This window comes from Pelobates fuscus, chromosome 1 (genome assembly GCF_036172605.1).
Source record: "Pelobates fuscus isolate aPelFus1 chromosome 1, aPelFus1.pri, whole genome shotgun sequence".
Taxonomy (NCBI): Eukaryota; Metazoa; Chordata; class Amphibia; order Anura; family Pelobatidae; genus Pelobates; species Pelobates fuscus.
In genome coordinates, this window is record NC_086317.1 from 200,192,071 (window position 1) to 200,216,555 (window position 24,485).

Here is a 24,485-nt window from a genome sequence, read left to right on the forward strand (position 1 = left end):
TTCCAGAATGGTTTAATTCTGCGGCATTCCCACCATATATGCAGTGTGTTACCCTTTGCCTCTCCGCATCGCCAACATAAGTCGGAGTGTGAGGGGTCTATTGCATGGAGCTTATGTGTGGTACGGTACCAGTGACTCAGCAGTTTAAATGCCGTCTCCTGTGTCTTGGTGAAAGTAGAGCAGTGGTGTGTGAGATAACATATTTTTTCCCATTCTGTCTCGGTAAATGTCCTCCCCAGGGTAGTTTCCCATGTGCCCTTGAAGGCAGGAATCTCTGTCGGAGTCTCCCTTTGTAGTAGTGAGTATATGAGAGATATGCTGTGGGGCAGAGGGTCTGGGTGGGTACAGTACTCTTCGAAGGTAGTCGGGTTCCTAGCGTGGGCTCGTCCCCCGGGTAGAGAGTCTATGTAGTTCGATAGTTGTTTGTACTTGAAGGTTTGTAGGAATGTGGGGGGGTGTTCTCTGTCAGGTTAGCAAGTGTCTTCCGGCCGGTGTGTGTGTATATGTGGTGTAGTCTGGGGATGGGTTTGCGAATGACGTCTCTGAAGGCGTTCGGATCGAAGCCTGGGGGGAAGTCATGGTTATGGATTAAGGGCAGCAGGGGCGAAGGGTGCCGGGTGAGACCATGTACCCAGGACGCTCTGTGCCATACCCGTAGGGTATGCTGTGCCAATGAGGAGCATCCCCGGCCGAGGCCACCCCCGGAGCAACACGGTAGGGCCGATACTGGTCCAGCTTTCTCTGTCTCCTCTACCACCTTCCACAATTTGTGGACGTTGGTCTTGGTCCATTCCATGACCCTCTGTAGGTGTCCTGCTGTATAGTATAGGTGGAAGTCAGGGATGGCCAGCCCTCCTCTCTCCTTGGGTAAAGTAAGGGCCTGGAACTTAATTCGTGGTCTTTTCCCGTTCCATATACCTGTCATCGAGTGTAGGGCAGTAAAAAATCTTTTGGGGATTGTTATGGGGAGCATTTGAAACAGGTATAGTAGGCGTGGGAGGAGGTTCATTTTAATTACCTGAACCCTTCCCAGCCACGAAATATGTGGATAGGACCATTCAGTTAGTTCTCTCTTGAATATATTTAACATAGGGGTAAAATTCTCCCTGTATAGGTCCTCCCTCTGCTTGGTCAACCACGTACCCAGGTAGCGTATCTTGTGTTCTGCCCACTGGAATGGGAAGCTAGCGCGGAGAGGGGAGGCTCGGCTATTGGGTAAATCCGCATTCAGGATGTAGGATTTGGAGTAATTTATTTTTAGGTTGGATATGGCTCCGAATGTCTTAAAAGCTTGCAGTATATTGGGGAGGGAGATCTCAGGTCTAGTAACAAAAAAGAGGAGGTCGTCTGCGTAGGCGGCTACTTTGTGGTGTGTGACCCCCGTTTGTATGCCTGTGATGTCGTGGTGCTGTCTGATGGCCGTCAAAAACGGTTCAAGGGCAAGAACGAAGAGCAGCGGGGATAGTTGGCACCCCTGGCGGGTGCCGTTGTATATCGGGAACTCGTCCGTTAGTGCCCCATTCTCTATTACGTGTGCCGTGGGTCTGTCATACATGGCTTTGATCCAGCTGCACATGTGGGGTCCAAGGCCCACCTGGGTGAGGGTCTGGAATAGGTATTCCCATCCCACCCTGTCGAAGGCCTTCTCCGCGTCAGTGGACAGCAGAAGAAGGCCTCCGGTGTTTCCGTTTGTGTTGTGCATGAGGGTGAGGGTCCTAATGGTGTTGTCTCTCGCCTCACGGTTCGTTACAAACCCGACCTGGTCAGGGTGTATCAGTGTGGGGATATGCGGCTGGAGGCGCATGGCCAAAATCTTTGCCATCAGTTTAATATCACAGTTGAAGAGGGGGATGGGTCTGTAGTTCCCACAGTGCTCTGCGTCCTTGCCCTCTTTCGGGATGATGGTTATGTGCGCTGTCAATGCTTGTTTGGGGAAGTGATGGCCTTCTCTTATCGCGTTAAACAAGGCCAGCATGGGTTGGTATAGTGTGTTAGCGAAATGTTTGTAATAGCAGAGAGGCAGGCAATCAGAGCCTGGGCTCTTGCCGGGCTTGGTGCATTTTATTGCCAGCGCCAATTCCTCATGTGAGAAGGGTTCGTCTAGTTGGTCCGTCACCTGTTGGTCTAATGTAGGCATCTTGTGTGCTTGCAGGTATTGCTGGAAGGAGTCTTTTAAGCGGGCAGTTGCCGCCTCCGACTGCGGTCGGGGGAGCGAGTAGAGCTCCGAGTAGTAAGCTCTCACCGTTTGCAGGATTTCCGTCTGTAGGCGACGTACTGAGCCCTTCTTGTCTCTAATTTTGTTAATATACGTCATCTGGCGTCGTTTCGCCAGCATTCTGGCTAAAAGTTTGCCACTTTTATTCCCATGTAGGGTGAAAAAGGCCTTGTGTCTGAGTACGGTAATAAGCATTTTTTATGCCTTTTTTTTTTTTTTTAATTCTTTATTTATAACAAGATGAAACACCAACATCACAATACACAGTGTAAAACATCATATTAGTATAGTCTTTAGTAAGATCCAGCGTAAGCCTTGAGCCAATTATTCAAAATAGATCGTGTGTTATTCTTTGTATCGTTGATACATTAGGCACACTGGTCTTGAAGTGTCCGTGTATGTGCGCAGTGTCTCTCCAATTTTCCAATAACATAAAATTTAAAGAGAACAAGAATGGCTGAGGTACATGATATATCTCTTCGGTACGCATGTATATAAGATCCCATCTCTGTCAGGTGCACATTACACAGGGCCTCTATACAACCCTGTCCAAAGGGATACTAAATGATATAATTGCGCATGTCTAAGAATAGTACTGGGTGATACCGATCCCTATCCAGTAGGACCAAAATCCAGCCACGGTAGAGATAGAATTAGCAGTTAAAGCCATTCAAAGAATAAAAAGTAGAGAAATGAAAGGACAGAGGACAATACAAACAAGAAAACCGGGGGTGAGGAGAAGTTTGGAAAGACAGTCAAAGGGGAGGGTGGGAGGGGGGGGGGGAGAGGGGGGGGGGAGGGGGAGATGTAGCCACTCAAGATAGGAGTAGTCACCCGACCTCAGTGCCAGCCAATAGGGTCTTACCCTCTGCTAGAAGCACAGGAAGGGGATCCCAAATCATTCTCCTTTAAGGGAACCTGGTATGTAAGCATCCGGTTGCCCCATAGGTGTTGGAAGAAATGAGAGCGGTGGTCCGGGTCCCCCTTCCTTTTTACCTAATCACCCGCGCCACTGTCTATCCATGGTGCCCACACTCTATCAAACTTCGCCGTCGTGCCTCTGACCTTCGCTGTGAGTTTATCCATAAGGAACGTATCCTTAATCTTTTGTATTACCCTAAGAAGAGGGGGGGGGGGGGAAGGTTGAAGCCATACCTGGGCCATTGTCCGCCTCGCCGCCAGGTTTACATTATTCAGCAATTTCAGTTCCGTCCCGATCCAGCCCTCAAGAGGTCTGGCCAGAAGGAAGACCCATGGGTCCAGGTCTATCTCCCTACCGAAGATATCCTTCAGTAAGTTCGCCACTTCCTTCCAGAGTGGCGTGATCCGAGGGCATTCCCACCACATGTGTAGGTAAGTCCCCTTGTGACCGCAGCCTCTCCAGCATAAATCAGTGGGTATTCTGTTCATCCTGCACAACTGCACCGGGGTGGTATACCACCTAAACATGGTCTTATATGCTTGCTCCTGTATTGAAACACAAATAGACGAGGCTGCGGCAGCTTCCCATATCTCCTGCCAATCCACCCCCTCTACCTCTTCACCAAGATCCGCCTCCCACTGGGCTATGTACGTAAGGTCCCCCCATTCCGACGTGGAGGTGCTCAGTTGTGCATATAAAGCTGTTATAAGGCTCCTCGGGAACTGTGCCCTAAGGCACATAGCCTCGAAGAAGGTAAGCGGTTGCAACGCACTAGATCTATTGCTCGGGGCCTGTGCAAAGTTCCTGAGTTGTACAAAGTGAAAGAAGTCAGAAGGGCGAAGATCTGCCCTGGCCTTTAAATCCTTAAACTGAAGCAGTGACCCACCTTCATATAGCTGGCAAAGGCGTTGGACACCCGTTCCCTCTATTCCTATGAAGTCCCTGGCGTATAGTCCAGGGGGGAAAGCTTTGTTTCTGAGGTAAGGGGTCAATGGGGATGTCCGAGAGGACAACCCGTATTTGACCGATGCAATGTCCCATATCTTCATCGAATTTGCTATGGCCGGGCATTCAATTCGTGTTGTCGGTCTATGTTCACGAGGAACCCACATAAGGAATTGTGGCTTATCAGGTCCCATTAGGGATGACTCAAGGTCAACCCACCTCCGTTCATCTGGAGGGGTGTGCCAATACGCTATCTGCGTGAGTTGGGCCGCCAAGTAGTAAAAATAAAAATTTGGCAATCCCAGGCCCCCCCTAGATTTTGTTCTATAGAGGATATTACGGGAAACTCTATGCTTCCTGTTTTGCCAGATGAATTTCCCTGTGGCTTGTTGAAGCGGACCCAAGTCAGACTTGGTGAGTCGAACTGGGAGAGCTTGGAACAGGAATAAAATTCTGGGGAGGATATTCATTTTTACCGAGTGGATTCTGCCAATCCAGGAGATTGGTTTATCCTGCCATCGTTCCATATCCGAGATAAGAGCGCGAATCATGGGAGTGTAATTCTGCTGAAATAGCTGGGCGGGGTCTGCCGTCAGATGTATCCCCAGGTATTTAATGTGATGCCTTTCAATACGAATATTGTGGTTATTTCCTATTCGAGCGATATCAGACTCACTCATACTTATAGGTAAGGCGCACGACTTAGGCAGATTCACCTTGTATCCAGCCATTTCACTGTATGTCTCTAGGACCACTGCCAGCGCGTCCATTGACTCCGTCGGTTCCGTCAGAGTCAGCAGAACATCGTCGGCGAACGCAGACACAACATATCTCTGGTCCCCCATCGAGATGCCGTGAATTTCATCAGTGCATCTCACTTGTTGTAATAGAGGTTCCAGTGACAAAGCAAAGAGCAGGGGCGACAAGGGGCAACCCTGTCTAGTCCCATTGCCCAAGGCAAACGGAATAGCCTTGGAGCCCGCTATACGGACCCGAGCCCGGACATCCGTATATAATGCCCGAATTGCAGTAATAAACGTAGTCGGGAGGCCAGAGTGTTGTAGGACCTCGAATAGGTATGGCCACTTAACCCTATCGAAAGCCTTCTCTGCGTCAAGTGACAGGACCAATGTTGGGATTTTCCTCTGCGCTTGTCGCCAGAGAAGGTCAATGTTACGTCGAGTGTTTTCGTATAGCTGTCTACCAGGGATGAAGCCCACCTGGTCCGGATGGATCAGCCGATTTAAATAGGGGTTCAGGCGGGTCGCTAAAATCTTGGCTAGAATTTTAGAGTCGTGGTTTATCAATGAGATCGGTCTATAATTCTCAGGGAGTGAGTCGTCTCTGCCCGGCTTTGGTATCAGGATTACGTCGGCCAGCGACATGTCCCTGTCCGGAATACCCCCATTCATTAAGTCGTTAAACAACGTCTCAAGATGCGGTACCAGTTCCTCTCGGAACAACTTGTAATAACCACCCTCAAAGCCATCCGGGCCTGGGGCCTTATTGCCCTTCAAGGACGAAATTGCCGCGTCTATTTCGTCGGCCGTGATTTGAGCCCCCAAGGAAAGTACATCGCCGCCCTCTAGTTTTGGTAAGGCCAATCGATCAAGGAAAGCTCTTGCTTCCCCGATCTCACGCTGTTGACGTTCCCCGTCTACTACTCCAGAATGGTTATATAAGTTGGAGTAATATGCTGTGAATACCGACGCGATATCCGTGGGATCCGTACAACGCTTACCTGCAGCGTCCTTGATGCTCGTGATATGAAAGTGACCCTGTCTCGGGCGGAGGGACCTAGCTAACAACGTGTCCATTTTGTTAGACTTTTCGTAGAATGTCCTCTTAGTCCAAACCACTGCCCTGGCTGTGTCGTCCAAGAGTAACTCTCGCACTGACATACGCACTTTCTGTACGTCCGCCAATGTGATAGACGACGGGGCTGACTTATGTTTCTCTTCCGCACGACTCAGGGCCTCTAGAAGGGAGGACAGTAGTTGCAATTTACGTTTCTTTTTTACCGTCGCTTCTCTGATAAAAATTCCCCTGATAATCGCTTTGTGGGCGGCCCAGACCGTAGCTGGTCGGAGGTCTGGGGTTGCGTTCCGGAGAAAATAATCGGATAATTCTTGACGGACCGTTTCCACCACGGCCGGGTCCTGTAAAAGCGAAGTATTCAGCTTCCAGGACTACGGAGACGCAACACATAATTTATCCATAGTTAGTGAAATGTCTGCGTGGTCTGACCAGGATATAGATCCGATCGTGGAAACAGAAGCCTTGGACGCCGCATGCGAATTAACTAAAAATAAATCTATCCTAGAATAAGAATCATGGGGCGCGGAATAGAACGTAAAATCACGGTCGTCTGGATGATGAGCTCTCCATATGTCTATGAGGCCTGTACGCTGTATAAATGTGCGGAGTATCTTGTCCTGACTCCCTCTACCGTGAGATCTCGGTAGCCCACTGCAACGGCTCCGGTCAACTGCCGGGCACGGGGTGGCGTTAAGGTCTCCGCCCACAATGATCATGCCGTGCGGTAGGCTGTTGACCATTTGAGCCATGGCGTCCCAGAATTCGGCCGATGGAACATTAGGGGCGTAAATATTGAGGAAGTGGATCGTGTGGGAGTGTAAGCTCCCGGAGAGCAGCAAATAGCGTCCCTCCGGATCGGCTGTCACAGTCCCTATCCGAAAGGGGCATCTATGATGAATTAGTATAGCTACTCCGTTCCTCTTATTTAGAGCTCTCGCCTCATGTACAACGCGGAACGTGTGGTCCCTTAACATTAGTTTTGCTGGCTTAGGTATATGCGTTTCTTGTAGAAAAGCAATATCAGGGTTCAGGCGTTTAAGTTCCCTAAACATAAGGCGCCTTTTACTCGGGGCATTAAGGCCTTTGACATTCAGGGATAACAGTTTCAACGGCATTGCAATGAAGGAGGGAGTCGGCTTGTCACACAAGTTGGATCCTCTACGGATCCATCTCGAGAATGCGGTGCGGGTATCATGACACCTCCCCCTACCGGGGTCCGAGCAGGGAATAGGGGTAGGAAAGTGTAATGGGGATGACAAGAGGTGAGAGGACAGTGAAGGAAGGAAGAGAAAGAGTAAGGAAAAAACATAAAAAACAATAGCCTGGACTTACCTATTGCCAGGACCAAATGGGAAATATGTCTAGGCGTTTCCAGAGAACCAATACGGCCCCAGAACTGCCTCAACATAGACCAACCACGAATAGCACCCCCAGGGTGCCAGACTATCCCCAATTGGAGATAAAAAACTTTTGTAAATAAAAACATAAATAAAAAAAAACCGAGATAGAGGGGGAGACCCTTTTGCCGTCCCCAAGTGACTTTCAGAACCTAAAAAGAAAAAGCACATTCAAAACTCCAAAAATCCCGCAAGTGCCAGAGCCGGACACCTATATACCGCTGAACCCGCCCCTACTCCCCCGTCCCGAAACTAATAATACATAGAAACAGAACCCGGCTTAAGAGTGGACCTAGCATAAAAATAAACATAACAATAAAAGTAATTGTGGACATAGCGTGAACCAGGACCCACTGCCCCATCCTGAACCCCCCCTCCTTTATCTCAAAAAGTTAGGGGCTTGGGTATACACTGCCCTCTGCCCGAAAGGGTCAGCCATGAAACCAGAAGATGGCGGGGGGGGACAGAAACAAAGCAGTAATAATATACCGAGAACCGTTACCCGTTACCTGCCGCCCGCCGCCCCACTCCGATCCCGCTCCCCAGAAAAACTGTGAATAATTGTACAATGCCCCCGACCCTCCTGGACCAGGCTCAAGAACCTAAAAATCGTACTACAAAAAACAGTAAGCCATATTACAAAGTGTCCCCGGGGAAGGGGGGGGGCAATCGATATATAACATATACATAGCGAGAAGAAGAGGAAAAAAAAAACATTACCCGCCGCCCCATTCTGATCCCAGTCCCCAGGAAAAACAGTGTTTAAACAACCGTAGCCCTCTGCTCCGAGGGACCAGACACAATCCCCAGAATCATGAGAAGAAAAATGGTGGGCAGACCCGAAAAAAGGTCCCCCGGGAGAGGGGTTGCAACGAGTCAGGACATGGGAAACAGGGCGAGGCCCGGGAGCAAAAATAAGCCCTAACCCTCCCCATAACAAGCAAGCCCACCCGCGGGTCAAGGAGCCCGCTAACCCAAATGTGCCTCATATAAAAACCCAGTATCCAGGGCCTGCCGCCACCAGAAAAGCCAATAACCAAAAGCCCATAAAGGCATTTCAAGCGGGGCCTAGGAATCACCCGCCCAAACAACCTGATCCCGCCCGCGAGGTCTTACCATCTGGAAACACAGCCCGCCGCTCGGGCATGGCGACAGCGTAGCCCCCTTCCTCATTCATCTGATGTGTACCATTCTCGGGGGAGAGCGGCTAGAGCCTCCGCCGCCCCCTTCGACACCGGGAAGTCATCAGGGGTTTGGATCCCCAGCTCGGACAGGAACTTCCTCGGGTCACCATCCGGGAATAGAAGCTTCGTGCGGCCATCCTTGAAAGCCATCAGCCGGAAGGGATGACCCCAAGCGTACTTGATGGTGTGGCGCTGTAGGAGTTCGGTGATCGGGCGCCAGTCCCTGCGCCTCTGCAACGTCAGCGGGGTAAGGTCTTGGTAGAGAGTGAGGTTGGCCCCATTATAGAGGATCTGACGATCTCTGCCATGCCTCATCAAAGCCTCTTTCGTTTGAAACGACAAGAATTTAATTATCACGTCCCTCGGGCGCCGATCTTCCGCTCTCCTGGCCCTGAGGGCCCTATGCGCCCGTTCAATATGCCACAAGTGCTCTGGGATGTCGGGGAGTAGCGGCCTGAAAATCTCCAGAATGACCTCTGCCAGGGACCCTTCCCCTTCTTGTTCGGGTAATCCCCGAAGGCGTATATTATTGCGCCGTGTTCTGTTCCCCAGGTCGTCTATAGCTGCTTCTGCAGTGAGTAGTTGGGAGGTGAGGTGGTTAATTTGTGCGGCTGCAGCGTTATGGGCTATAACCGTGGATTCAACCCGCTGCTCGAGCACCGCCGTCCGCACCCCCAAAGCCTGTATTTCAGCTTTCACCTCTGAGGTGGTACGAACCATCTCAGAGGCAAGGTAGCTACGAACCTCCGACAGTTTCGCCAATATTTGGCTGGTGTCGGAATCCGATGCCACACCGCTTGCTGGGCTCGCAGGAGAACGGGGTGTAGTCTGGCCTTCTCGTCCGCCATCTTGTGTGCTTAGTCGCACGGCGCGAGAGGCCGCAAACATCTCCGGTACTATAACACCCGTTTCCACCGCCTTTTTCACCTTACTTTTCGTCGTTCTCCGGTCCATCACTGCTCCCTCGACTAGTTCGGTCTGTTCAAGGGTTTATCTCCGCTTTCGTATGCTGTTGGCACCGTGGTCGCAGCGGAGCTCTACCCGGACACGTCCAGCTCGCTCGGCTGCAGACCACGCCCCCCTTTTTGACATACTCAATGAGTTTGTAATATATATTTTGCAAACCTTATATGTGCTACAGCAGTATAATACATCATATGTTGCTCCGCTATGTCATCTGAGTGTTAGATGCTCACATTTTGATCAATACCAGATATATGACAACATTGAAGGGGCACATTTGAGACACAGCCATTTAAGTTAGAATTTTTACGCAGGGTCCATGCCCCACTTTGGGATTTTAATAGGTTGTGTTTTCCAATTATTTCACAAAGGCATACAATTTCCTAAAGAAGACACCCCAAGGTGTTTCAAAAGGCATATTTGAAACCTTAGCGTGGTATCATTTTTTCGCTAGCCTGTACCAAGTGTAGAGGTAATACGCATTTTCCCCTTTTTAACAACTTATTTTACTATTTTAAAACTTTGTTTAAACTTTTCAAAAAAGTTTTTTTTTTCACTTTTTTTTTTTACTTTTAACCCCTAACTAGCCCAACCGTAAATCTCCCAATTTCCCCACTAACTTCTACCCTTCTAAATGAATAAATATTTTAAAATATTTAAATTAAATAAATTTAACCTGAGGTTTCAAAAAAAATAAAAGTTAACCCTCAGGGGTTAAAAGAAAAAAAAATCAGATCACAGTGAAATACTGTAATCTGTATTTTGATCACTGCAGACAGTGATCAAAGGGCAGGGGTTAAATTTTATTTGAAAGAGGTGAGGGGGGGGGGGGGGGTGGGATTTTATTGCTAACACTTTTTTTTTTTTACAGAGATAAAGATCAGCACCGATCTGTATCTCTGCAGTTCACAGCTCACACAGAGCTGCAGGGAAAAAAAAAATCGGGTTTCACTGATCGCTCTGACTCCCGGGCCGAGGGATCACATGGGCTGAATCAGTGAAACTGCCCATGGTAGTGTGCCTCCGATATAGAAACACACTACAGGAAGATTAACCCCACGATTGCGGCAATCAGTGGTTAATTTTCATTTTGGACGGATATTTTCCGTCCAGCGTCCTTAAGGGGAGTGCTGCAATGATGGAAAATTTCGTCCAGCATCCTTAAGGGGTTAAACATCACTCAGCCCTCGCTACACCTCCCTGGCTGTGACTCAAAGAGCCTGCAAGAAAAAAAAAAAATCAATCAGATATTAAAAGACCACTATAGTGCCAGGAAAGCAAACTCGTTTTCCTGGCACTATAGGGTCTTTAGGTCCCCCCCTCCCACCAGGCTGAAGGTGGAGAAAGGGGTTAATCACTTACCTTTCTCCAGCGCTGGGGAAATCTCCTCCCTCTTCCGACGTCAGCACTGAATGCGCATGCGGGGCAAGAGCCATGCGCGCATTCAATCAGTCCATAGGAAAACATTTCTCAATGCTTTCCTACGGACAATGCTTTCTGAAACTGCTATGTTTACAGCTGCAGGGTTAACCCTAGATGGACCTGGCATCCAGACCACTTAATTGAGCTGAAGTGGTCGGGGTGCCTACAGTGGTCCTTTAACTTGCTTTAGAAGTTTTTATCTCCTGCTCTGTAAATTGATCCTTAATCCCAAATATGAGGCTCTTGCAAGGTCTAGAAGGCTATTAATTAACAGAGTAGATGATAATAAATTCCCCCCCTGATTGTGATATATAAGCCCTTTAGCTAAAGCAGCTGGATAGAGGAATAATGGAACCGGCTTGTCGCCCTGAGGAGCACAGAGGCAGCCACCATGGGGCAGCGCGCGAGGGAGCAGTAATCTGCACGCAGCTCCTCTCTGCTCCCTCGCCAGGATCGCTGGATTATGATGTCATTCCGGCTCCGGCATCCCTACAGGGAGCAGAGAGGAGCTGCATGTAGATTACTGTTCCCTCGCACACAGGATGAGCGGGCAGCACCACTGGACCCCAGGGAAAGATCCACTCAGCTCTCCCAAACGTAGGGAGGCTGGGTGGATTAAAATGTCAGTGAGAGTGTGTCTGTCAGTATGTATCTGTGTCAGAGAGTGTGTCTCTGTTTAGGTACCTGCTCCCCTCCGATCATAATAGAGGTGTTTTTCCTCACCTTCTGTCCCACGCCGTGCCAGCTTTACTGTGGCTTGTCCTGCCTTTATGGCTGAGATAGTCAATCTTTAAGATCTCAGCTAAACCAATGCTTTCCTATAGGAAAGCACTGGGAGAATATTGTGCATGTTCTAAGACAGTGATGGCGAACCAGTGGCACGCCGGGCCCTCTCTGTGGGCACACGGCCATTGGTTCGCCATTAATGCAGAGTAGGCGCCTGCCTGCCCGGGAGGCAGGGGGAGAGATCTGTGAAGCAGCTCCCCTGTCCTCCCACGAGCAAGCTGTGTGGAGCGTTGCTGCACATTACCATGGCAACGTTCCACACAGCATCGCGCGGGAGGACAGGAGAGCTGCTTCACAGATCCCTCCCCCCTGCCTCCCGACCCAGAAGCAGTACTTGCCACCACCGGACCACCAGGGATGACTGTTCCCCCTCCTTCATTAAAGGTAAAAAGGGGGGAGATTATGATTTAATATACTTTTTTTTTTTTAAAACACGTTTCTCCCTCACAGTACCCCTACCCCCATCACGTACCCCTACCCCCCCCCACACACACACACACACACACAGTACCCCTACCCCCCCACAACACACACAGCACCTCTACCCCCCCCCCACACAGCACCCCTCATACACACACAACACTCCTACCCCCCCACAGCACCCCTCATACACACACAACACTCCTACCCCCCCACAGCACCCCTATCCCCCCACACACAGCACCCCTCATACACACACAGCAACCCTCACAAACACATACACTACACCCCTCAATGCAGTATGTGTGTGTATTCAGCAGTCTGTGTGTGTGCGTGTGTATTCAGCAGTCTGTGTGTGTGTGTGTGTGTGTGTGTGTGTGTGTACTCAGCGGTCTGTGTGTATTCATCGGTGTCTGTATTCAGCATTCGTGTGTGTGTGTGTGTGTGTGTGTGTGTTAATTAGTTCGGACAACAGTACGAGTTGTTTTTTCTAAACGTAAACCTCAGTATTCAGGTTTAATTGCCGCACTTTAAGGAAAAAAAAAGTTGGCATGTATTGCGGTTTGGGCACTCGGGCTCAAAAAGGTTCGCCATCACTGTTCTAAGGCATTATTTCTACAATGTCTTGTCCTAAACTTTATTTCTAAGGCAATGCCTGAACTTTTAAGGATCCATAGCTAGTGTGTTATACTGATTTCTTAGTGCCAGTAGTCCTCTGGCGCCATCCCACTGTTAAGTCTCAAACCATATATTATAAATGAAATGGTTTAACATTTACTTTGCTCCAACAGGCTATTGTGGTCCAGCCCGTTCTTAGCTTAAAAAAAAAAAAAAAAAAAAAAAAGTTCCCTTCTCACTATTTGGACACAATTCATTGACAAGCTCTCAATGATCTCCACTCAAAAATGTGTGGAATTTATGTAACTAATGCTGAAGAAGAAACCTTTATTATAGGGATATCTGAAAAGAGGGTGGATGATTCATGGAAGTCTGACTCCTATCTGGTTGTTGACAAGTGACCCCTAGCATCATAACCATTGCAGTGAGCTATAGTGTTTCTGGTTTCTAGACTGACCCTTTTACATGGGTAAGTAACTGACTGTAAAGGTTCTATATTTTTGTTTTAATGGAGAGCTCATTTCGTTCTATAATTTGATTCTAAAAATATAATGTTGAAGTTAAATTCTTATTCAGAATTTGAAGTTGACTTCGTATTCATGAATGTCTCCCCATCCAAAAGGGTCCTACATTTATTTTTCAATCAGAAAGCACTGAGAAGGGGGAAAAAAAAAATAAAAAATGGTGATAGCACCATATCAAACACAATTTCTGTCATATGGCAGCATTAAACCTAACGTAAAGCCATTTAAGCCTTACAGGCATGCTAACACTGACTAGCAGTCACACCGTTTTCTCACCCGTAGTCCACATTCACCGAGCCGGCGCAGGATGCTTGGCAGAGCCGGGTGGTGGGTGTAGAGCTCCACTTGGCCCGGGCAATCAAACAGTAAGTATGTTCCGTGCAGACTCTTTAATCTGGAGAGCAGCCAGTCCAGGTTACTCTGTAAATACTCCATGCAGTAAAGCAGGGCCCCATTGGGTCCCAGGTGCAACTCCGACATCACTTCTTCCAGTCCCAGCAGCTCCCGCAGACTGACAGCGGCCCCTGGTTCCTCCTCCCCGGCTGGGTCCAGGTTGATAATGGAGGCCTTTCTTCCCATTGCGGTGAGCACAGCCTGCATAGCTCGCACGTACGTAGTTTTTCCTGAACCAGGGGGTCCTATCACAGCCTGGCCGAAGCCGGCCAGTACACACTGCTCGCCCATCACCGTTTCCATGCTGTAGATTACGAAAAGCAACACAACTTCCGGTGCAGGTGTCCCAATAAAATATGCCCCCTAACTATAAACAGAAAAGGTTCCGAGTATATTATCCGGAGTAATTTTCAGAGCGCCCTCAACTGGCAGGTAGAGCGAATTATTTATTGGGGAGATTTGTGTAAAGTATTTAAATCCCAGGCACTGGCATATAGACAGACAACGTCAATACAGTTGCCAAGGAAATATACTTCCATGATTCACTGAAAATGCACACACAATGTTATTTGCTAAAGTGAGAATTGTTGGGGATGCAAACTTCAAATTTGAAGGAACTCACCACTGCCCAAATAAAATAAATACCACAATGAAAACATCATGCATGCATTTATTTATTTATTATTTTTACCATTGCAGGTATATCCAAAAACAGCTTGCTAAAGTTACAGGTCAATCTGCTACCTTTGCAAGCCCTTCCCTGCTTGCCCAATCCTTGGCTCTCCAATCACAGACTTCTCAATGCAGCTCTGTGAGCAGTCTTTGCAAGAGGATTGGACAAAGCAGAAGTGAAAAGTGATTGTGTGCATTGTGTTATCCAAGGAGAGGGATCATTCATACAATTTATAACAAAACAAAATCCTCCAAAAACACAAAGTTTATGGTCTAACACACAGCACATGGTGCCAGAAATTTTGTGAAATTAAAACTGCATTGTTGTGAAAGTATTTGAAACCGATTTAACTCCTTACACATAACATTCTCAAGTCAAAGTACATTGTGCACAATCTCACAGCATACCTATTTAATTCATGACAAGAGTGAAAACTAAGTCTCAATTATTTCACTACAAGCTTAATAAAATCCATGTACGTTTATTTTAAAATGACAAAAAATTATGGATTCACTTTTCAAGTCAAATAAATATCTCTAAAAATTCGGATTCACTTATATTAATATGGTTTTGAAATGTAATAAAAGTTCTGGTGCAGTGGGTGACATCTGTAATTAAGAGCAATGTCCTTCAGTTGCAAACAATCTTGAATTTACAAACTTTGCTCTGAACATGAAAGCTATGTTTTGCCACCATTATACACAGTGTTCTTATGATACTTCATTGCAGTAGTGGGCTGTCTTCTGAGTAGCATGTCTCCCATGTCCTGGGGCTGTGGTTCATCATAAACAGTTGAAATGAAGTGAGAGGGTCTTTTCTTTACTGAACAGAAGGTCTGTAATTTCTCCCCGTGGTAGCTGTTTAAAACAGGTTTATTGAATTAGCCATAAATCCAGAATAAAATCACCATATACTATTTAATTTAAGTAATCTAAACTCACCCCAGGCCTCGCTTGCATTTCGGGTTCTGGCCATCGTTTTCCAAAGCATCAGTCATTCCAGCTCCCCTAGCTCCTAACCCAGTCCCTTCAGTCCATCCATGGCGCTCCATCAACCTCCTTCCAATACCCTGTGAATAGAGATAAGGCTTATTCATCACAGGAAGCGTTACATTCTGCACTGCAAGGTCTATACAATAAATATCAAATTCGGTTTTTGCAAATTCAGCTTTTCGTTTGGCTCAATTAACCCCTTAAGGATGGCATAGCACGTCCCACGTACTTATCCGCTCCCCGGTGATCGTGGTGGGGTGGGGGGAGAGAACTCCCCTGGCACCCCAGGGAGTCTCCCTGCTGCCGTTCCATATAGATTGGTTATGTCCTGATGAAAGCTCCATGAAGGAGCTGAAACGTTGATACTACTTGAATAAAGAAGAACCTTTTGAGAAGTCCTGGAGTGCCGGTATTTCTTTGTTTATATTGTCAAGCTTCCAGAGCACTAGGTACCATTTATTATTTGGCTGGAGTTCAAGAGTTTATATATATATATATATATATATATATATATATATATATAAAAATTTACAATACCTTGCACTCAGGCTGCTGTAATAAACCGGGTGCAATACCTGGGCTGTAATCCATACATATAAAGAGAGATGGCTGCACACACACACTAAGTGTATTTTAATATTCATATATAATATATATTAACATCAAAATACACGTGGAATGATATTGGTTACATATATACACCATCTATATAAAATAAATATGTAAAGACGATAAATAAAAATAATAGCATTTCCTTCACACCCATAGTATGTCTAACGTTTCACTTCAAGATTATGACCTATTGCTTACCAGCACTCCGACCAGAGCTAACTCTCAGACGAGGCAAACCAGCGTAGGCAGCACAGCATCCAACTACAGACAATTCCAAAAATTACTGCTGAACTTAATAGAAGGAACATTCCCTTTCGTGCCTCAGCCAGGAAAGCCGACCTTTTCCATTTACTAAATATGCATAATGATAATGAAAGGTCTGGCCCTAGTTCTAATTGTAATATCCAAAACAGCTTATCAGAACTGCATAACATGATGTCCTCTCTGGTGGCTTCTGTAGCAACAATTAACAACCTGTTGGATAACCTAGAAGCCAATAACCAAACAATTATTCCGGATGTCAAACTTCCTGTAGCTCAGCCTGAACCAAGCACAGGAGGTAACTACTCCTGTTCCTGCCAAAAGTACCAACATCATTAATCCAGTACATTTGATTCCACAAAATTTAAAACGAGACATATTAGAGGGCAAAGATATCAATCTGGATTCTCTCCTCATTGCTTCAAAGGATATAATTGAAAACAGGTCATACACATTTGACGATTTATCTGTGGTAATGAAGTCTAGAGACCCCAAACTTAAGAGGAAACAAAATATTCCATAATTTGTTTTAGCTTTCGGTTTATATAGGGATGTTATTTGCTCTTCCTTCCCCCACTGTAGAGGTATTGCAAATGGGGTATGTCCAGTCTTTTTTAGAAGTCACAAACACTGGCCAAAAGGGGGTAATTCTCATTCCTGGGGTACCATACGGTCTCAAAGGCAACATAACCAATCAGTCGAATTTCAATGTGAAAATAATGAAAAATTTAACATGCTATATTTGACCCTGTAACTTCCCAAAACACTATAAAACCTGTACATAGGGGGTACTGTTTTATTGCAGTAAAACCAAACAGTATTCTGACATTCACAGTTAAAATGTCATGTAAAACTTAAAACAAATACAAATCTTATTTTCTCCCTTTTTTTTTTATATTTCTTCATATTAAATTATATTTCTTAGCTAAATATTTGATGTTAAATGAAAGCCCTGTTTCCCTTGAATAAAATGATATACAAGTGTGGGTGAACTATATATGAAAGAGGTGAATTACGGTTGGACAGACATAGTCAAATTACAGGTTTTGTTTATGTTTTGATCCCACTGTAGTCCACTGCATTCCATAACGACTGAATGCTAACGGAATTGAGACAAATTCATCCCTGCTATTTCCAAAAACACAAACACTCATTGCTACAGTATTTTTTTTTTTTTTTTTAAAGCGAAAACTCAAAAGGTTCAGCCAAAGTGAAATTGAACAAAAGCAGACTTTCTTCTTAAAGCAATAAAACGAGATCGAGAAATACAAACATCTACACTACAAAGGCTTTTCACAGCTAGACTCGGATTAAGAAGCGCTCTAAGCTCCAAGACTACAAAGGAACACGCCAAGCACCATAACCACTACAGATGCCTTTCACTTAGCCTATCAAATAAACAATTTAGGTATTCTCTGGAATACCTGTAAATTACTGCCAACTAAGGACTCGATTTAATAAGCTTTTCAAAATGATTCAATACTGTTAGAAAGAAATCCAAATGATTTATCTTCAAAACTTACCATGTGATTTTAATGTGGATTTCTGTAGATAAATGACTTGGAAAGTTTTTCTAGCTGTATTTAAATCATTTTTAAAGCTTATCAAATCAACCCTAAGTAGGAGTTAACTGAGGTTTCACTTCTTGGTATATCAGAATAATGTTAATGACATACAGATGAGGACTTTGTTGGCATTCCTTTATAATCCAAAGATACTTTAACCCCTTAACGACGCTAGACGGTTCAGGACCGTCATCGGCATTTTTGCGTTGCCGACCGACGACGGTCCTGAACCGTCCTAAATTTAAGAGGTACTTACCCGATCGCCGTCGTTCCCCCGGCGGCGATCGGCGTTGCTCCCGTTGTGGGGAGACTGCCTGCAGCCCAGACAGTCTCCCCATGGCGGATTAGGACCCCTGTGGCCATGTGATCGCCCAACAGGGCGACCACATGGTCACAATAGGTGTCCATGTGTCTGCCTGCAGGGGGACTGTCTGTGCTGACAGGCAGTCTCCCTGCCAGTGTAAAATAAAAAAAAAATTAAAGTTATAGTGAATAAAAAAAAAAATATTATATATGTGTATATATATATATATGATATATAGACATATATTATACCTATATAATATATGTCTATATATCATATATATATAATGTCATGCTAAGTTTATTTTTATATTAATATGTACATATATTAATATAAAAATACACGTATTATTAAATTACACACATATATATATAATATATATAATAACTATATATATTGTATATATATATTATTATAAAATACAAATAATAAGTAAATTAAATTAAATTAAAAAAATAAAAATAATAATAAAAATTTTAAAAAAAATTATATATCTATACGAAATTTTATTCTAACTGTATTTTGATATTAATATATATATATTTATATCAAAATACACTTAGAATGAAATTGTATATATAAATAAATAAAAAGAATACGAACTATTCATATGTCCATATACAAAATTACATAAATAATTATATAAATATACATGTAGACTTCAAATATATAAATATGCATATATATTTAAATTCTACGTGCGTATTTATGTAATATTTTTACCTAATTAAGTAATTTTATTAATTGCAATTTGAGGGACCTGCCTGCCAACCCACGCCGAAATTGCAGAGAATTTAATTTGCTAGCACTGTATTTTACCCTGTAACGTTCTACGACACCCTAAAACCTGTACATGGGGGGTACTGTCTTACTCGGGAGACTTTGCTGAACACAAATATTAGTGATTCAAAACAGTAAAACATATCACAGCGATGATATTGTCAGTGAAAGTGACTTTTTTTGCATTTTTCACACACAAACAGCACTTTTACTGATGATATAATTGTTGTGATACATTTTCCAGTTTTGAAACACTAATGTTTGTGTTCAGCAAAGTCTCCTGAGTATAAAAGTACCCCCCATGTACAGGTTTTATAGCGTTTTTGAAAGTTACAGGGTCAAATATATGGGTCAAATATTTTTACATTGAAAATGGCCAGGTTGGTTACGTTGCCTTTGAGAGCGTATGGTAGCCCAGGAATGAGAATTACCCCCATGATGGCATACCATTTGCAAAAGAAGACAACCCAAGGTATTGCAAATGGGGTATGTCCAGTCTTTTTTAGTAACCACTTAGTCACAAACACTGGCCAAAATTAGCGTTCAATTTAGTTTTTTACTTTTTTCACACACAAACAAATATGAACGCTAACTTTGGCCAGTGTTTGCGACTAAGTGGCTACTAAAAAAGTCTGGACATACCCCATATTGAATACCCTGGGTTGTCTGCTTTAAAAAAAATATGTACATGTGGGGTGTTATTCAGCGATTTATGACAGATAATAGTGTTACAATGTCACTATTGATACATTTTAAAAATGTATGTTTTGAAACCGCAATATCCTACATGTACTTATAGCCCTATAACATGCAAAAAAATAGCAAAAAGCATGTAAACACTGGGTATTTTTAAACTCAGGACAAAATTTTGAATCTATTTAGCAGTTTTTTTCATTCGCTTTTGTAGATGAGTAAAAGATTTTTCACATAAAAGTCAAAAAACATGTATTTTTTTAAATTTTTCATCATATTTTTTCATTTTTTAAAAATTAAATTACATGAGATTATATAAATAATGGTATGTAAAGAAAGCCCCTTTTGTCCTGAAAAAACCAATATATAATTTGTATAGGAACAGTAAATGAGAGAGCGGAAAATTACAGCTAAACACAAACACCACAAAAGTGTAAAAAGATGCCTGGTCGCAAATGTACAACATCGCAAAAAAAGTCCAGTCCTTAAGGGGTTAAGACAAAATAGAGAATACTTTGTATTATAGCCAAGACTGAGGTTGGCAAATGTTGACAAAAGACAGAGTTCCGCCATCAACTTTGACCCATTCCTAGAAGCCATAGCAAGTTACAACTATTGGATTTAGGCATTGTTTCAGTGTTATACTCTCACACATGTACAGCACTGATGCAGCTCCTGGCAAATTAAGAGACAAGAGTTAAAGAGGACCTCCAGGAAGAAAACGGTGACCGCAAAGGACAGTTTCAGGTAAATAAACCTACCTTCCACTGCGCACCGCAGCCACAAAATACTAACCGGTGATCCCCAAAAGTAACAAATCTGCTATAAGGGTCTGGAGTGTCCGTATGATATTTCAGGCTTTCATTTTTAACATACTTGCAATGGTGCCGGCAATCTGAGTTTTGCATAGTCATTAAAAAAAAAAAAAAAAGTTTTTTTTTTTTTTAAATAAAATAAACAATTGTAGCACAAGGCAGAAACATATATAAAAAAAAAAAAAAAATGTATTAAGGGATATGAATTCTTTTTGAATGCATTGTAGATAGATCTATAACCAGACAATATATTTTCCTAACCTTGGTGTGTTGTTCAAAACCTCCCACACCATGATAATCTGCATCGTCCAGGCCATTACGCCTCCTTGTCTCTAGACGCATTTTTAGGTAGTCTCTGGCATCCTTGTCCCCAGCTTCAGCATCATAATATCCACTCATATCTACATCCCAATCATCAGCTGTTTGCTCGTCGAAATCTTATAAAGAAAAACATGTTATAGGATGGATAAACACAAAAAGACTACAAACAAGATGTGAACAAACATGCAATAAAAAGTAGTAAGTAGACACCAGAAGTAAATAGTGGAATGGCCGCAAAAGATCACAAATAAGACCGACAGTTATGGACTTAATGAGCATACTTCCTTCCCCCTGCCTGGTGTTCTCATTTGTACTTTTAACAAATTTAATAAACAGATGCATTTCTATTGTCGCACTACCAAATAAACAATGTAGGTATGCTCTGGAATACCTGCTTAGAAAGTACATTAATACTTGTTAATATAAATGTTTGCATGAGCTCCTGCTCTAGCTCCTATCCATAGCTGTAAAACCTTTGGAAAAATAAAACACCTCATCTGCGTACATATGTCCCGAAACATAGCACTTAGTGTATTTAATGTACAGAGCAGGAGACTCAATCTGTCTTGCTTCCATCAAAATTATCAACTGCTCAGAACCAAAAACACTAAATAGCCCCTCATTTAACACCAGTTTTCTTTTTTGTGATTTGACTATTATTCCTACTCTTTTTAGATTAGTTAACCTCTACTGCTACTAAGATTTGCTATTATTACATTATCTTGTGCCACAAGTTATCCAACCACCACTAACTCCTTTAGTTCATATGATGAAGAGTAGGGACCCATCTAGTTCAATTCAAGTTCTGTGTTACTTTGCTAGATTGTATTCTCAGAGGCAGAATTCAACAAGCAAAGAAACAACTTATTAGGGTTGATCATGAAAGTAAATAAAGAGTTAAAGAAAAAGATGACATGGGAAAGGAGTACAGTGCAGACTATCAAGCAGATTACCCCCTTCCTCTTCTTGCCACAGCTGAGCATCCGTATAAAAGACCAGACCAGAGCCACCTTTCTCCCACTTCAGTTCAATCTTCTCCTCATACAACCGCTCTTTGCTACGCTCTTGTGTAGTAATATCCTCATGCAGAGCCTCATGCCTTTCCCATTCTTCACAAGTGTCATTGTCCTAAAAACATAGGATACTATCCATTAAATTGTCATTGGCACTAGTATAGCTCAATGTTTTATATTGCTCTATGACATTCTGCAATAAGACTTTTACTTAAAAATGAATGCCTGCTGGTGTAATACAATGTTTTACAGTGGAAATAAAATTTGTAGTACTCACGGATACATTCTTAATACAGTAATTTACTTTAGCACATACACACTGACATTTTATGGTTCAGCATTGTGAAGCTATTTGAGAGGATATGCAAGGCCCCAGGAAAAAGTTTATCTGCTTTAAATGGCATGTGGAAATCCACGTGTGGGGAGTGTGCCAGAGATCTCCCACGCCTGTGAGGGTTCTTGGTACTGTTTAAAACCATCAACTTAATTAACACTGATTGACTAGACAGGTTGTATAGAGTCACACATATGAAAAATTATTTATTGGGAAAATTAACGGATTTTTGTAGCAATAATACTATATGAAATTCCAATGTGCTTGCACAACATTAAACATGGACTCAGATTTGCTCCCTAAAATCAAGTTCAATATCTGGCATACCCTGAAATTTTATGCACAATATCTTACATAAATTAACACAAACTTACATCATCAGAACTTAAAGGTTCCTCTTGATCCACATCTGAGCTTTTCACACAATCTTCAAGACTGACACCCTTGATAATCTCTTGGCCACTTGCGGTATAGACTCCCTTCTTGCCCTTTACTGTGTCTGTCCCAGAATACAATAACGGGACCTTGGAATAACGACGCCCCTTGCTAGAAAATGTTAAGCCCAATCGCGCAATGAGCCTTGGCGGCATCCGACATGAGCGAATTAGCTGCAGGAAGAACTTGGTAGGGGTGCCAACATTACCTTGGGGCATGAGCATTGGCGGATTTAATTCAGACAGGCTTCTTATTTCTGCTGCAGTCACTTGTTGCTCTTCTTCAGGCCTAACACTCAGCAGCTCTCGCCGTGTCTTGTATGGAAAATCTGGTGGAGCTGCAATAACAAGCCAATATGGATGTTATGTGACAGACGATTGGTAAGAAATCAACATGTTCATATCTAAGACATACCATTTTGGGCCCTTTGTTTTGCAAAAAGATGATCATAAAAATAAAAAAATTAAACATACATGTGTATATGTATTTTTGGTGTATGGTGGTGCTTTTTTTTTTAATAAAAGCTTTCAATATACATAGAATGGGACATCCAGGGTATAATATACAAGTTCCTTAAAGGGAATGGCAACCTACTTTTCTACCCTACTCTACCTTTTGTGTCACTATACTACACTCCCTCTAGCATGCAAACTCATTGAGCAGGGTCCTCAATCCCTCTGTTTCGGTGCGTCCAACTCATCTGGTTACAAATATGTGTGTTAGTCCACCCATTGTACAGCGCTATGGAACTTGTCGTCGTTTTATAAATAATAATATTGTGTTAGTAATACACATCTGTATTAATAACACTATAGAGCCCTCTGGGCCTCCCCAGGGGGCTCTTAAAGGACCACTATATGCACCCAGACCACTTCAGCTCAATGAAGTGGTCTGGGTGCCAGGTCATCTAGGGTTAACCCTGCCTGCTGTAAACATAGCAGTTTCAGTCTCATTGACAGCCACTAGATGCGCTTCTGACTGTGATTTTCACAGTAAGAAGACTCTTGCGTCCATAGGAAAGCATTGAGAAATGCTTTCCTATGGATTGATTGAGTGCGCTCGCGGCTCTTGCCACGCATACGCATGGGCATTCATCAGAAGAGGGAGGAGAGTCCCCAGCGCTGGAGAAAGGCAAGCGTTTAACCCCTTCCTCCCTCTAGAGCCCGGCGGGAGGTGGACCTATTAACACTATAGTGCCAGGAAAACGAGTTTGTTTTCCTGGCACTAAAGTGGTCCTTTAATGTGCTTTTCTATGGTATTTGTACCGATGCTGCATGTTTCCATGAGGACATCCAGCCTCCGTTAGGGGACCTAGAGTCCAGTAAACAACAGGAAGCTCCTGGAATGGTTTTCTGGTAGACAGACAGTCTCTCTCTCTCTCTTCCAGTCTTAGTCCTGCTATGTCATTATTGTAATTTATTTAAAACAGCAATGATTTACATTGTAGGAGTACGAGGGACACTGCACCCAGATCACCTCAATGAGCTGCAGTGTTGGGTGCCTACAGTGTTCCTATTAAAACCCTCAATACACAGTGTGTGCCCAGCGTTCATATGGCATCAGATACCAAATGGGAGTTAATAAAACACAAACAGAGTGCATTAACACCCACACTAAGGCCTGGACACGTACCTTTCTCTGGCGCCTCCTGAACCCCCCGGATCACACAGCGCCCAGGGACCTGGCTCCCGCCGGAATCCAGCCACGGCTTCCCGTTGTACATTGTCACGAAGCTCCGGGCCCTCTCCGGTCGGACGGTGACCGGGCAGCAGCAGGTCCCCCCATTAGCTGCTCCCCGTCTTTCCGGCCGTTGGCGGAAGTGAAAACACACGAAGCCCGCACTCTCCGCGAACTGACTGAAATAATTGCGTAGTTGGGCCGAGCGAAACTTGCGCGGAATCCCACTAATCAGGAACAGAACCGAGCTATCCGGGTCGGCCATCATACTACAGGAAGTGACCGCCGCCATCTTGGTAAGGAATACAACGTACTGCTCGGCGCCATCTTAGTGGGGGACACGGGTAGCCTTCTTAATGGGCGGGGCGAACCCTTGTCACGTGGGCGTCCTCCATCTTACCAA

The 24,485-nt window shown here is 44.3% G+C and overlaps 2 protein-coding genes across 2 annotated transcripts in view; both read right to left on the reverse strand.

Moving 5' to 3' along the window:
• Positions 1-13,943, reverse strand: part of GPN2 (GPN-loop GTPase 2) — a 31,004-nt gene extending 17,061 nt beyond the window's left edge. The window contains exon 1 of the mRNA XM_063444440.1: positions 13,491-13,943. Coding sequence (XP_063300510.1) covers positions 13,491-13,910 — 420 coding nt within the window. The 5' untranslated portion in view covers positions 13,911-13,943. The remainder of the gene's footprint in view (positions 1-13,490) is intronic.
• An 802-nt stretch (positions 13,944-14,745) lies between these two features.
• GPATCH3 (G-patch domain containing 3) lies at positions 14,746-24,461 on the reverse strand. The gene is made up of 6 exons (XM_063453456.1): positions 24,038-24,461; positions 22,345-22,742; positions 21,577-21,751; positions 20,564-20,739; positions 15,222-15,349; positions 14,746-15,137 (listed from the first exon to the last, which is right to left on the reverse strand). Exons 1-6 carry the CDS (start codon positions 24,372-24,374, stop codon positions 14,960-14,962), a joined length of 1,392 nt encoding a protein of 463 aa, XP_063309526.1. The 5' UTR covers positions 24,375-24,461; the 3' UTR covers positions 14,746-14,959.
• Positions 24,462-24,485: the final 24 nt, after the last annotated feature.